At 34.1% G+C, this 16,427-nt stretch overlaps 1 protein-coding gene across 4 annotated transcripts in view; it reads left to right on the forward strand.

The window, feature by feature from the left end:
* LOC133186719 (tumor protein p53-inducible protein 11-like) overlaps positions 1–16,427 on the forward strand; it is a 120,319-nt gene that overhangs the window by 57,055 nt on the left and 46,837 nt on the right. For 3 of the 4 annotated variants that reach the window (XM_061321994.1, XM_061321992.1, XM_061321991.1), the window contains exon 2: positions 13,108–13,201. In XM_061321994.1, the coding sequence (XP_061177978.1) occupies positions 13,108–13,201 (94 nt within the window). Of the gene's footprint in view, positions 1–591; positions 630–13,107; positions 13,202–16,427 lie in introns of those variants that run through there. The other variant, XM_061321995.1, reaches the window with a different exon arrangement.

A 16,427-nucleotide genomic window follows, 5' to 3' on the forward strand; every position in this document is an offset into this window, starting at 1 on the left:
TATTTTAGGGAAAAGAAACTTAAGTATTCTCTTTTTAACCCCTTTATCTAACTTTCCACTTTAGTTCGGGAATTAAAACTTCCATGGTTTTTTTTTAAATATTTTTTTTTCTTCAGGATAGATCACAAATGAGTTTGAGATAAGATGCCATGAATATAATATTCCTGTATAGATGACAGTCCTATCATGTTCATCTGAAATATGGAGAAAAATAATTATTTGTAATTGATGTTATATAATGATGAGAGCTCAGTAATTGATGCATAGATTTGATCTAGCCAGGGGTTTCTTTGATCGATACAGGCTTGATTAGCTCATAACAGGTAAATTTATGTGAAAAAAAAAAAACTATAACTTGATGAGACAGATTTTTATATTGGCAGGTCACATAAGTTGTTTACCAGGAAATATTAATTAACTCACTTAAAATATCAGAGTTTATAAACCCCTCCTATTGTGTAAGGGTAAATTTTTTCCTCGTAAGGGAGAAATGTTTTGATGAGTGATACACACTATTTATAAGGACTTCCTGATTTGTGACTGAATTTATAAGCAGGCCCCTCTCAGTGTCCACACTAAGGTTGACAGAACAGGGAGTTTTATCTGATGGATAACATAGGTGATTCAGAGTAAGTCTGTATACATACTGTTCTACTCAACTATTCACAATACTGGTACCATATTTTAATGTATGGTAGTTGTGTTAGTGGGAGGGGCTTCTTTCATTCATCATTAGGTCACCAGGTAACAGTTTCTTTCTGTTACAGAGTAGGTATGAAAGCTAAACAATAGACTGATCAGGGTTTAATGTTGTAGATACATAACAAAGAGAGGAACTGGGAAATAAGGGGAAATTTCATTGAAAGTGGCCAGATAAACTATTTGTGTAAAAGTGATAGATAAAAATTGTTCTAATTTAGGTAAATTAATTAAAAAAGTTAATAAGACTGTATGTCATTATAAACTATATTTAGCAGAATCCTAATGCGCATATGGTCCGTGAATTTATTCCATCATGTGTATATCATGTAAGCTTTGTCATACTAATACAATTGTTATGTCCTATTGTGTATTTCCTGTACTCTGCGCCTTATGTATTTATATGAACTTTCAGTTACATGCCTGTTAGTGTCAGGTAATAATATTTCCATTATCTCTCAACTCATTTATATGTTTAGAAGATTAGAAAAGAAAAGAATAAAATTAATGTAGCTATATATGTAGATAATTATCACTATTCATAACCTAATTATGTATCCTGACCCTTAGCCAAAGTCGTTTGGACAGGAACACAGAAATGAAAAGTGTCTAGTCCTTAACTGTTATGAAGGAGTATAGTTGACGCTAGGGTTTGTTGACTGAAATTAGATTAAAGTTTACATGGTTTAAGTGCCCCAGACATGTACAGTATTTTTAAATTTGTATGACCTGCCATGAATATGACCAGGGCATATACATGTATAAGTGTTTGTCATGTATGTCTTCATCTTTCCATTTGTCTGTCACACACTGCATTTAGTTCATTTTCAAAGAAACTATTCATTAGACAAGATATGTTTACCTAAATTCATACACTGATACATATTGGTGAGAGTTATTTAACTGTGGCATAATTTTCTGACCTTCCTGGTGACCTTGACCTCACTTTTCCTATTTTGTGTTAAGCTCAGTTTCAAAGTACAGTAATTATTCAAGATATTTTTTAAAAACATATGCATGGATACATATTGGTGAGAAGTTTTCTGTGTTATTATTTTCTGACTTTGACCATCACTGTGACCTTGACCTTTCTTTGATCTAATCGTCATGGTAGTCAGTCGGTAGAGGGCTAGCTCCGTGATCGGAAGGTCTTGAGTTTGAATCTCAGCCGGTTCTGACCTAAGTCGATAAAAAGTAGGTAGCAACTGTTCCTCGGAACTTTGAAGTGAAAGTTGTGGGTCCTTCGGATGAGACCTTAAAAACCGAGGCCCAATGTCATGGCAGGCATTGGCACGATAAAGATCCCTCACTGCTCAGTGGCCCTGAGTGCCAAGTAAAGGTCCAAATTTGAAGCCCTTCACTGGTATATGGTGACGTCTCTGTATTAGTGAAAAATTCTCAAATGGAATGTACAATCAATCAATCCTTTGATCTATTATGTATTTATCTCTGTTCAAAAGCAATTATTGAGGATGTTTTTATCAAAACTCTTGCACTGTTATATATTAGTGGGAGGTATTCAACGGCATCATAATCTTCTGACCTTGACACAACTTATGACCTTGACCCCATTTTTCCTTATTTTGCGTTTATTCTTAGTTTCAAAGAAATAGTATTTGATATTTTGATCAAACTATTATACAAATACAAATAATGAAAGCTTTTTAACTGTATCATTATTTTCTGACCATGGCCTTCCCTGTGACTTTGACATCCCTCCCCCTTATATTTTGTTAGCTCAATTTTAAAACAGTTATGTAGTACATTTTTATCAAAACTGATACATATTAGTAGGAACCATTCAATTATGTCATGATTTTCTGACCTTGACCTTTCCAATGACCTTGACTCCACTTTTCCAATTTGCATTTATGTGTCAAAGAAACTGTTCCAGGTTTTTCTTCACACTTTGATACTAATTGAAAAGAGCTATTCAGCTGTGTCAAATTTTCTAACCTTAACCTTCCATATGACCTTGAACTCACTATTAATTGTCTCTCTTTATATGAAAAATATATAAAATGTATTGCAAATTTCATCATATTTTACTGTTATGTAGGACTGATGATGATACATTTCTTTTCATGATGCAATGCAAATGCACCTAATGGGTGGGGCAGTCATGTCCTATTGACATATTTCTAGTTTTTTTTCCTTAACGAGGCAGAGTCTAATTCTAGTGTGCATGACTTTGCCCAGCTTTTTAGGTCACCTGAGTCACTCAGGTGACCTATTGCTATCTCTTTTCGTCCGTCATCGTTCGTCGGTCATAAACTTTTTAACATTTTCAGCTTCTTCTCTGGAACCAGCAAACCAATTTCAACCAATTTTGGCATATAGCATCTTTGGGTGAAGGGGAACAAAAATTGTGAAATTCGTGGCCCCTGCCCCCCTGGGGCCTGAGGGGTGGGGCCAAAACCATCAAAATTAATGCAATCTTTAAAAATCTTCTTCTTTACTCCTGGACATCAAGCAGTCAAACTGTTAGCATGATTGTAATAAGCATTGGGCCCTCTACCAAAATTGTGAAATTCATGGCCCCAGGGTCAGGGGTTCTGGTGCTAGGGCGGGGCTATATAGATCATATAGTGAAAGTGCATAATTTCTTTGAAAATCTTCTTCTCTACTCCTGGGTATTATTGAAACAAATTGAATACATAGTTATGATAAGCAAGAGTGACTCTACCAAAATTGTGAAATTCATGACCCCAGGGTCAGGGGTTCTGGTGCTAGGGCGGGGCTATATAGATCATATAATGAAAGTGTATTATTTCTTTGAAAATCTTCTTCTCTACTCCTGGGTATTATTGAAACAAATTGAATACATAGTTATGATAAGCAAGGGTGACTCTACCAAAATTGTGAAATTCATGGCCCCAGGGTCAGAGGTTCTGGTGCTAGGGCAGGGCTATATAGATCATATAGTGAAAGTGCATAATTTTTTTTAAAAAAATCTTCTTCTCTACTCCTGGGTATTATTGAAAGAAATTGAATACATAGTTTATACCCCCCGCAAACGAAGTTTAGGGGGGTATATTGGAATTAGCTTGTCTGTCTGTCTGTCTGTCCATCTGTCTGTAGACGAGATTTTGTCTGGACCATTTCTTGGAAACTGTTGCAAAGATTTGTCTGAAAATTTGTATACTTATTCTTTGCCATATGAAGGTGTGCACGTGGTATTTTCTTCATGATTGGATAATTTTTTTGCATTTTACAGGTGTTTTTTTCATTTTTATTATGTTGTTTTGTCCGGATCTGTTCCCAGAGACTATTGCATAGATTTGTATGAAAATTTGTACACTTATTATTTACCATATGAAGATGTGCACCTGGTATTTTCAACATTATTTGATAATTTTCCTGCATTTTACAGGTGTTTTTTTTTTTTTTCATTTTTATTGACTTAGTCATTTCGGGTTCATGTCTAAGGTTTGAGACATAGAATCTAGAACATCTGAACAAAAATGTGAACTACAGCTTAAAACTAACCATTAGAACTAAAAAAAAATCACAAAGTATTAAAAACAGTTTTTACATTACACAGCAGATAGTGTAAATCCATTTGTCCCTTGGGAGTAATGAGTGGACATGCATCCAGTTAAAGATTAATTAATGAGTTCAGTTTGGGAAGCTGTTAGGGCATCTCTGATCAAGCAGGTCTTATCTATATCTCCTGGGAATTGGGCAGAAAGAAATAAAGATCTCTGTTGTCTAAGTCTCTTAATTGTAATTTATGTCTGTCAAAATACATAGTTACTGGAACTAGCCTTTTATTTTTAAAATGAGTTTGATATAAAGGTATTAAGATCAATTTGATTTTGTATAATTAATTATGATTTTTTTTTTCAACAATCAATTTGCAGAGTGTCATGTCTCACATAGATGATAGATAGTTGCAAACTATATTTTCAATGTAATAAAAAACACTGTAATTACGATGTTTTATTAGGCTGCACCTTAGTTTCATTCATTAAAAAAAAAATATAATGAGTAATTAAATTTTCACTCTAAATGTTTTAGCAAATTGTGAACAGTCCTCTCACATCTAGAAAACATTAGTGATTTGGTACCTTCTCTGAAAAACCCAGCGGGGGGTATTTGTCCCTTTTGGACAGTTCTAGTTATGATAAGCAAGAGTGACTCTACCAAAATTGTGAAATTCATGGCCCCAGGGTCAGGGGTTCTGGTGCTAGGGCGGGGCTATATAGATCATATAATGAAAGTGTATTATTTCTTTGAAAATCTTCTTCTCTACTCCTGGGTATTATTTAAACAAATTAAATACATAGCTATGATAAGCAAGGGTGACTCTACCGAAATTGTGAAATTCATGGCCCCAGGGTCAGGGGTTCTGGTGCTAGGGCAGGGCTATATAGATCATATAGTGAAAGTGCATTATTTCTTTGAAAATCTTCTTCTCTTCTCCTAGGTATTATTTAAACAAATACATGGTTATGATAAGCAAGGATGCCTCTTCCAAAATTGTGAATTTCATGACCCCTGGATCAGAGGTTCTGATATTAGGGCAGGGCTCTAGGCTCTATTTATTATATAGTGAAAATGCATTAATGCTTTAAAGATCTTCTCTGCACCTGGGCATATCAGAGGCAAAAAGAGTATAAGTTTTAATAAGGAAGGGTATTTTTACCAGATTTTTGAACATTTGATCAAGTGTTCTGGTCCAGGCCAGGGCTCTATTAATTTGTATTCTATTGAGAGGAGTTATTCCCCTTTGCCATTTACTTGTGTTAATTAATCACTGTAAATAATGTACTTGAAAGGTTAATAGAATAAGAGAATTATGCAAGAATTTTTATTGTATAATACAAAAAGTACTTTTATAGTTTTAATTATCAGGTAGACTTGTAAGTAACAGATAAATAAAAATGAGACAAAAATAACTTGTCTTATTAAATGTTCATCAAAGACCAAGAGATGCCAATGTAAGAGATTTCAACAAGGAATTAAAAGAGTACAGAAGCACTGATTATAAGTTTGTTTATATACTGTCTGGTGAGAGTGATAGATGGGGAACAGATTAGAACCTAATTTATGTACTGTTAATGAACACTAGACTAATTATTTTGTTGATCCTGATCACCCTATTTTTCTTGCTTTTGGGCAACAAAGCTTCACCTTTCAGTTCATTTTATACTCTATGGATCCTCTAAATTGTTGTATTATACTCAGGTGACCATTAAGGCCCTTGGGCCTCTTGTTAATTTCAAGCAGTCATATTTGGGACATTAGACCTTTCCCAAATACATGTATTGTGATTTTAATACAAAATTAACATTATCTGGAACACCTATGGGTCTGACATTGTACTTTTACGACAATAAATAAGGAAAAAAACGCTGAAATGGCTCTAATGATGTCACTGTTTTCCGATTTTGTAAGCAATGCATGACGGTGAAGAATGACATATGACTTGCTTGTATATTCAAGACGTCCAGGAATATTTTACTAAAAACTGTTGACAGAACACCAAAAGAAACAATACTAGCAATCTAAACATTGCTATTTTTTTTACCAAAATAATTCATCTGCGCCGATAATTCATCTGCACCAATATAAACATATACCACAATATGGCAATTTTAGAGGTATTGGGCATTGAAAAAATAAACTTTGTAATAATTCCTACACCAACCTAGATGGTCAACTTTTTTGAAATTTCACAGTTTGGTGACTTTTTACAATAACTTTCATGTACTTGGCTGAAAAAGAAATCTCTAGGGCAGAAATACAAAAAATATGAAAAAATGTGATAATTTGGAGCTTTTCCAACAATTCCCATAGGGTCCAATAGTAAAATTTGACAACTTTTGAGATGTCCCCCTAAGAAATCGGTAAACATTCAATTTTTTAATCTTAAAACAATAAATATAATAGTAAAAATTAATTCAGGAAAATTTATCAAAATCTCTAGGGTAGAAATAATTAGACTCGGCCTCGTTAAGCTGATACTTGCTAGATATTGCTTATTATAATTGATTGTTTAACACAGAGGCAGCAGTATATTTCGGCAGTAAAATTTATTTCCTATGATTGGTTTTGAAAGTTAATTATTTTGGTTTTTCTGGCAACCCCCAGAAGACTACTCTTTTTTGCTTATTATGAAGGGATGTTCAATAATTATGATAAGTTTTAAATCGGCATAACATACAATTGCTAATGTAACAGAACTCCAAACCTGTAGGCAGTTTTTTTTTTGATTGTGCCCACCCTGCTTTGGGTACAAGAGTAAATTTATTAGAACTTCATCATTTAGTATTTCATTTCATATTTATGTGTATTTTGTGGGTCTCGCTCAAGGTTTTTTTTTAGGATTAGCTTACAATGTCTGTACATTTTGTTCATGCAGTTCTTTGACCTGATCCTATTATGACTCCAGGCTTTGTAGAAAAAGGCTCTATAAACCTCTTAACAAAACAATCTACAGGAGAAAGATAGATACAGAGATGTTACAAACTGTAAAACTTTGCAGCTGTCAATACTGTTCTGTGATGATTTTTTTAAGCTACCAAGTTACATTTCTTTAACATTTTAGTCCTCTGTGAAATCAATTCCTGGTTATCGTGACTGTACATGCAAACAAGTAATTGGAAATATACTTTATAATCATGTAGATTTTGTCAGCTCTTCTTCAAACATGGAGGTTTCTGGTTCACCAACATTGTCACAATTTGACTGAGATAAATTGTTCAGTTGATCAAATTGATATCATAAAATTGATTTGAAAGACTGATCCATAGATTTGATTTTCTTTTACAAATAAAAGCATGTACCCCTAAAAATTTGATGAATAGAAATTCCTGATTTTAATTTGCTCATATAAGAGTTACAGACTGGAATGGATATTGTGAAAGTGAATGGGATCATCAGAGGTCAAGCTCCTTATCCTGTAGTACAGTCAAACCTCGTTATCTCAAACCTAATGGCACCGAGAAAAAACTTTGAGATGTCTGAGTAAATATTTAAAGAATATGTGGATGGGACTTCCAAATATCAGTTCAACATATCCATGGTATTCGAGATATCAGTTTTTGAGATATTGAAGTTCAACTGTATTTACTTTGTACTGATGAATCAAAGGAATTATAGAGAGTAGAGTTTCATGCAGAATTTAACTTCAGAGATTTTATTGTCTAACCCAAGCCAAAACCACAAATATAATGACTTACGGAAAAACTTGTTTTACAGTGTAATATCAGCATTAAAGTAGTTATTTCTTTGAAGAATAAATACTTTATCATATTCCTCAGGTGCATCAAGACAAAAAACACTGATCGCTATATGATTTCATATTTGTAGTACAGAAAGTAAGGGCCCGGTGGCCAGTATATGATGTATTTGTGTACAGTAATTAGCATGTGAAGCAGGTGTTCATGCTGACAATTTTAATAACAATCCCTGTCGTAGACAAAGCTTGTTTGGTGTATCAGAACTTTCTGGCTTGATAATATAAAATTTTTTGCCTTCTCTGCTGATGAAGTAAATGGACCCTATTTTTCCTCATTATTGATTAGCATTATCAGTTTATTATAATGTGCTGTCAGTATACATCAAATATGTCTTCAGGGGGCCCAAGGGGAACCCAGCTAAATGGGCCACCATGGGTGACTTTTGATAACTGGTTAAGGGTGTTTGATATTAATTTTATGTTTAACAGTCATTAGATTAAAATATTATACTTACAAGGGAGGGAGAAGAAATTGGAACAAACAAAAATTTCAGACAAATGAGTAATCACTTACATGAATCAAAATACTGTGAATAAATGGGTAACATCATCTCATATTGCTTAACAATCTTTATAATACCTCTGTCAGTTAAAAATATAGCATCATGCAGTGAGTATCCCAAATAGAATAAATGTTGCTTAGCATGCTAAAAGTAAAGGCAAACTGAAGACGAACAGATGTAGATGGCAATTTGTACATAAAATTAACTTTCAATATGATATCTTCAAAGCAAATATGATAGTGAACATGGAGGCATATCACATTCTGCAATTTTATCGCCATGCAGAATAGAAGAAATATAATGCTTTTAAAATTTTATAAAGTGACTGTTAAGTTTGAGATGAGATGGGAAATGGGCTTTTATTAATTTATTTTATTTTTTTCATAGCGTAATATTAATCATTTATATTTTCCATCAGGATACTAAATTTTTCCCATGATAATCTCAAAAGTATTTCATTTTAGAATTATTATTTATCAATGATTTCCTATAATAATCTCTTAAGTTCCTTGATCGAGAAAGCCAACGACATCACACAATATTTTAGAAATATCTGCAGTTTTGAAATATAAAAACAACCTAAATTTAAAATACTAAAATATGTATAGTTACATATAACTTATTTATATGGCTTTACTCACAAGCAGATAATTTGCATATTTGTGAATATACCCATACAACTGTAATTTCTAATATATATATAAGCGTTATTTTGCTTTATAAATGCATTTACATATATACTGTACAAGAATACAGATCCTGTAAGCAAAATTACACAGGGGGAGGTACAAATCTGTTTACTAATACTGTAGAAGTGCAAATTTTCATGGGGATAAAATTTCGTTGAATTGTCATCTAAAAAGGTTTCGTTGGCATTAAATTTCGTTGTTTCGAAAGTTACCCTATTCAATATATATTCATATAAAAAATTTTGTGTGGGATTTTATTTTGTTGATAATTGTTTAAACAATGAAATATTAAAAATTTAATCCCCAACAAATATCTCTGCTTTTACAGTATGCAGAAGCAAATATTATGTGCTAACCCTGAAATGATTCATGTAACTGTGTTTCTTGGTGGAAAAAGCATTTCAGTAAGCCTTCTGTGGATGAAAAGATCAGTCCCTTTCTTAATTCTTAATTCTCCAACCATTGTTCATCATTTAATTTTAAAGAACTGTCATCTTGAACTAGATGTTTGATTGTGGTTTTCTTTTAATTTTATGCTCAATGAATCATCTGTTCCTACTGTAATCCCAATGCTTTTTACATATGAAAGGATTCTCTTTCTCTAATATTAGGCCATTTTTATGGAAATGATAAAAAAATTAATAAAATTTTAGATGACATACATATTTACTTACAATACATAAATTCATGGAACGCATAGTAAATTTACTTTCGCACACAGGAGCAAATTTGCTCATGACTAAATATGGGTAAATTTTTTGCATATAAACAAAGTATAAGTTTTCTGAACCAGAAATGGTATATAGATGTTTATGCTTCAAGATAAGGTGATACAAGCTGTGTTTCAAACACAAAGGGAAATGAGAGTGCACATTTTTTTCATGATGCCCATAATGTCACAGATTTTACTTTAACTGCTCCAATAAACTGTCTTCATGATCGGTACTTTATTAGTAATCACTCAGCACTGATATCAATTTACAATATTTTGAAATGAAATTTTGTTGACCACTAAGGTAAAGATTCTTTTATAATATGTAACTTTTTGTGTTTGTCGTCAACATTTTTTATGTGCAACAAGTCCGCGTAATTTTTGAACAGCCCTGTCAACTGAATGTCAACTGCCTTAATTCCACTTTTCAGAAAATGCATACAACTGATGCTTGGAAAACTTACAATTTTCATTTATGGTAAAAAAGATAAATGCTCAAACAATCCTGACTATAATTTTGATAAAAGGCAGGGCTAGACAAATAGAAATTTGCAGTACTTGCCCTCGGACAGGTTACAATCGTAAAATTACTTGTCCTACCAAAAACTAAGCTTGTCCCACTTTTTTTTTTAAATTACACAAAATTAAAGCATTAATATTAAAATTATTTCTTGACACTACACGAGGACCAACCTAGATCTAAAATCCCACGGATAAATTTTTGGGGCTAATTTTAAGGAACCTTCTTCCTCAAAATTCTTCAATAAGATCCTCTTTTTTTTTTAAATTAATGTGTATTTATTTGATGAAAAATGTGAAAAATAACGAACAGTGATCAGTCTCAAAATACCTACAAACACTACAAATCTGTGAACACTAGACTGCATGTCGATTGAACTATCTACATCCTGGCTGTGTGATTGATAGGGAACACCAGTCAGTCAATTTTAATACCACTAACTCGTCTGTATTCACAGTATGAATTTAATATTTGACAACAACAAAAAGTCTAAAATCCCATTCAACTTTTTTGGCGACATCGGCTAGCTACCGTGTTTTACGACTTCTGTATATCTTAACAATACGTTAATCATGGGTAAATTCTAGAGGAGTTCTGACCGAGTATTCGATGTAGTGGTCAACAGGAGTGAAAACAGGTGCTTTGCTGTGATAAATGATACTTAAAAAGTGATAACACAAAAGACATTTGAGTAAATTAATGTTGTTGTTTTTTTTTTTTTGATAATTGGAAAAGCACTTGTCCGCGGGCAGGCGCCACTTACCAAATAACTTGCCCAAAAAACAAAAGTGGTCGTCCTGGGCGTCGGGCAATGCTATTTGTCTAGCCCTGTAAAAGGATATGTCTGTAACTTGGTCAGAAAAAAGTGGATGCTGGCAACAATAGACACTAGGTTGCTGCTGCTGAGTTTAATAAGAGTAAAAATTGTTGGCAGGATGTGAAGTGGTCTCTTAAATTGGTTGCCTCTTAAATCAGGTGGCCACTACTGCAAGTTGACTTCGCGATGGCAAAGACAGAGAAAAAAGCAAACTTTACATGTAAGGAAACTGTTATGGTGAAAGTATTGGTGATTACACAAATCCCTTTGTTCCTTAATTGTGCACACAACTAGCAGATCATTAGAAGTCTTGTATATCAATTCCTTATTGATAATTTTGTTATACTTCATGACAGTTTGTTGAAATTTACAAGAGATTGCAAAGTTTGAAAAATGTTTAGCTTTATTATAAAGAAGAGTTGAATACTCTAGCAGACCACCAGTGGAAAGATGCTTTTTTGTTGAAGTAAAATGTCTTGTTTTGCAGTGCTCTTATGCTTTTGACTTATCCAATCCAATTCATCTATATTTGAATGATTCTTCACTTTGTTAGCCAAGAAAGAGTCGATTGTTAGCTCACCTGAGCCAAAGGCTCAAGTGAGCTTTTCTGATTGAAATTTGTCCGTTGTCTGTCGTCGTTGTCGTAGTCGTTGTTGTTGTCATCGTTGTCATAAACTTTTTTGCATTTTGATCTTCTTCTCAAGAACCACTGGGCCAATTTCAACCAAACTTGCCACAGAGTATCCTTGGGTAAAGGGGAATCAAGTTTGTTCAAATGAAGGGCCACGCTTTCTTCCAAGGAGAGATAATTATGAATTCATGAAAAATTAATGGCATCATTTAAAAATCTTCTTCTCAAAAACCACTGTGCTTGAAAATATAATACTAATATGGAAGCATCCTCAGGTAGTGTAGATTCAAGTTTTTTTCAAATCATGACCCCCGGGGGTAGGGTGGGGCCACAATGGGGGATCAAAGTTTTTCATAGGAATTCATAGGAAAAAAACCTCTTCTCAAGAACAGCAAATCCATGATTGGTCATATTTATATGGAAACATCCTCAGGTAGTCTAGATTCAAGTTTGTTCAAATCATGACCCCTGGGTAAAGGGTGGGGCCACAATGAGCGATCAAAGTTTTACATAGGAATATATAGGAAAAATCTTTAAAAATCTTCTTCTTAAGAACAGCAAACCCATGATGGGTCATATTTATATGGAAGCATCCTCAGGTAGTGTAGATTCAAGTTTGTTCCAGTCATGACCCCCAGGGGTAGGGTGGGGCCACAATGGGGGATCAAAGTTTTACATAGGAATTTATAGGGAACATCTTTAAAAATCTTCTTCTCAAGAACAGCAAAGCCATGATTAGTCATATTTAAATGGAAGCATCATCAGGTAATGTAGATTCAAATTTGTACAAATCATGATCCCCTGGAGAATAGAGGGGCCATAACAGGGGATCATACAAAGGATATATCAATCAAAATTTTCTTCTTAAGAACAGCAAAGCCATTATTTGTCATATTAATTCAAAAGCATCCCTATACAGTTTAGATTCAAGTTAGTTCAAATAACTCCCCCCCCCCCCCCCCCCCCCCGAACCAGTTTTATATTTAATTTTATATTTAAACTTTTCAAGACTAAACTGATTTCTGCTTTTTTCTAGCCAGAGTGTTCAGGTGAGCGATGTGGCCCCTGGGCCTCTTGTTTTTTATTTGGTATAGTTGCTAAGCTACTCAGTAACTGAACACAAATTACAAAATAACAGTAGTATGAAGCTTAGGATTTTGTAGATACAAGTACATGTACATACTAAGTTTTATTATGGTGCAAATTTTAAATTTGTTAGTGAGGAGAAAAAAGTCTTTTCTTCTTGAACCATCAAATCTGAAAGGAATAAAATGAATATCTTCTTTCCAGAAAGCACAGCAGTGGAGACCTACACAGTCGACTGAAGACTCGGAAACTCCTGGGGGTAGGAGAAACAGATGATGGGGATGTCCACAGGTCAAAGGTAAAAAACACTGCTCATGCTTCATGTGGTAAATTGTAAAATTGATTTACTGTACATTTCAAAATTTACAACATTTGTATGTCATGAACCAGGGGTAGTCACATGTATGTTAATCCATATTTAGGCATGCATGATCATGAATGTTTCAAATGTAAACTGTTGACCTGTAATTTTAAGGATGTTTATGTGGCGGCACCCATAATGAAACCATGTTTAATATGAGTGGCATATTTATTGATAAAAAGAATAAAGGAAAGTAAACTATATTCTTAAGTTCTTACAAAGCTTAACATTAAAAGACAGGGTTTGGAATGCAGATATTATTTGAATAACATATTATCTCATTTAAACAAGGGAATTTGAACTGAAGTTGATGCAAGCTTCGTGATTATGGTTACATCCAACTATCAGATAGACCACTCCTTTTCATGAGACCATAAAGGTTTCTAACAAAGCTTCAGATACTTGTTATATTGGTTGAATGTGTGCCATTAATGTTTATGAGAACAACAAAATTTTGTAGTAGACAGCCATGGGTTTGTGAAATAGAATGGACGCAAAACCCACAATTTGTGTTGATGAGTTGACAATTGGATATGAATATGGAAAGTCTCAACTGATTACCTACCCTGTTCAACACTAGAACATTTACATTGAATCATTGATCTGTAGAAATATTAGAGATATAGGAATATGTACAAATATTGTTTACAGATGCTTCTTTATCCATACATTGCGGTTGAGCTGATTTTCCTGGGTTCAGTTATAAAGATGGGTATCTGTACCTGAACTTTCTCTTTCTACGTTTTCGTGATTACTTAACAGAACTCTTTCATAATGGAGGTAGGAAACGTCTGTTAGCTAGGGGCAATGTACTGTTGAATACAATGCGAGACCGATCATTGATAGATAAGAAAGAAGTCCTTGTGAAATATCTTACTGAACATTTACTGAACAATGCTAATAAAAGTTGAGAAGAGCTATAGTCCTCATGTGTTAAATTTTAGTTGATACTTTTCACTAAAAGCTGACGCTTCAACCATTTCTTTCTGATAATCATTAATTTTTGAATCTGATGAAATACTCTAAATATTCCTAATTAGACAACCTGCTATTTGGAGTTCAACCCTTGACAATACATTGTACTTTGGGCATACTGATTGTTTAAATCATTCAATTGTCACTAGCGTAAACAATATCATGCCCCAGAAATCTTGCGAGATTTAAAGCTTCCTTAACTTCCCTGCAAAAGAGTGGCAGTAAGTTAGATAACTGCAAGGTAATCACAATACTTAGTATTCAAGTCATTGCTAAGCTAATTAAGTTTTGGTTAAAGCAACAAGCATTTTTGCAATCACAATCGCAATTAAAAAGTTTAAAAATAGGAGGAAGAAATTAAAAATTTATTTCCTCACATTTAGTTTCTAGAATTTTTGAATATTCAGCTTTTTTTTACAATAGCCATAACAGCTGTTTTTTTTAAAACAGGATTTAGCTATATTATTCAATGGTAGTAATTAGCTCACCTGAGCTGAAAGCTCAAGTGAGCTTTTCTGATCACATTTTGTCCGGCATCCGTCTGTCTGTCTGTCTGTAAACTTTTCACATATTCGACTTCTTCTCAAGAACCACTGGGCCAATTTCAACCAAACTTGCCACAAAGTATCCTTGGGTAAAGGGGATTCAAGTTTGTTCAAATGAAGGGCCACGCCCTCTTTCAAGGGGAGATAATTAGGAATTATTGAAAAAATAATGGCATCATTTAAAAATCTTCTTCTCAAGAACCATAGGGCGAGGAAAGATGAAACTCATGTGGAAGCATCCTTAGGTAGTGTACATTCAAGTTTGTTCAAATCATGACCCCCGGGGGTAGGGCGGGGCTGCAATGGAGGATCAAAGTTTTACATAGAAATATATAGGAAAAATCTTTAAAAATCTTCTTCTCAAGAACAGCAAAGCCATGATGAGTCATATTTATATGGAAGCATCCTCAGGTAGTGTAGATTCAAGTTTGTTCAAATCATGACCCCCGGGGGTAGGGTGGGGCCACAATGGAGGATATGAGTTTTACATAGAAATATATAGGAAAAATCTTTAAAAATCTTCTTCTCAAGAACAGCAAAGCCATGATGAGTCATATTTATATGGAAGCATCCTGAGGTAGTGTAGATTCAAGTTTGTTCAAATCATGACCCCCGGGGTAGGGCGGGGCCACAATGGAGGATCAAAGTTTTACATAGAAATATATAGGAAAAATCTTTAAAAATCTTCTTCTCAAGAACAGCAAAGCCATGATGAGTCATATTTATATGGAAGCATCCTGAGGTAGTGTAGATTCAAATTTGTTCAAATCTTGACCCCCGGGGGTAGGGCGGGGCCACAATGGAGGATCAAAGTTTTACATAGAAATATAAAGGAAAATATCTTCTGATGAAGAACTGCAAACCATGATTAGTCATTTTGATATGGAAGCATCCTCAGGTAGTGTAAATTCAATTCTGTTCAAATGATGACCCCCAGGGTTAAGATGGGGCCCAATGGGGGAAGGAAAGTTTTACATAACATATAGAAAAAATATTTCTTCTCAAGAACAGAAAAGCTATGTTTAGTCATATTGATATGGAAGCATCCTCAGGTAGTGTAAATTCAAGTTTGTTCATACCATGACCCCCGGGGGTAGGGCGGAGCCACAATGGAGGATCAAAGTTTTACATAGAAATATTAAGGAAAATATCTTCTTCTGAAGAACAGAAAAGCTATGTTTAGTCATATTGATATGGAAGCATCCTCAGGTAGTGTAGATTCAATTTTGTTCAAATGATGACCCCTAGGGGTAGGATGGGGCCCAATGGGGGAAGGAAAGTTTTACATAAGAACATATAGAAAAAATATTTCTTCTCAAGAACAGAAAAGCTATGTTTAGTCATATTGATATGGAAGCATCCTCAGGTAGTGTAGATTCAAGTTTGTTCAAATGATGACCCCTGGGATAGGGAGGAGCCACAATGAGGGATCAAATTTTTACAAAGGAATATATGGGAATTTTTTAAAAAAAATCTTCTCAAGTACAACAAAGCCATTTGTTATATTGACATGGAAGCATCATCAGGTAGTTTAAAATTCCCCCCCCCCCCCCCCCCCCCCCCCCCCCCCGGTCTTTTCAATACTGAACTGATTGTGCTTTTGCCTAACCAATGTGCTCAGGTGAGCGATGTGGCCCATGGGC

The sequence above is a fragment of the Saccostrea echinata genome, unplaced genomic scaffold (assembly GCF_033153115.1).
Source record: "Saccostrea echinata isolate AGI-Se365-2 ecotype Australia unplaced genomic scaffold, CSIRO_AGI_Sech_v1 ptg000014l, whole genome shotgun sequence".
Classification (NCBI taxonomy): Eukaryota; Metazoa; Mollusca; class Bivalvia; order Ostreida; family Ostreidae; genus Saccostrea; species Saccostrea echinata.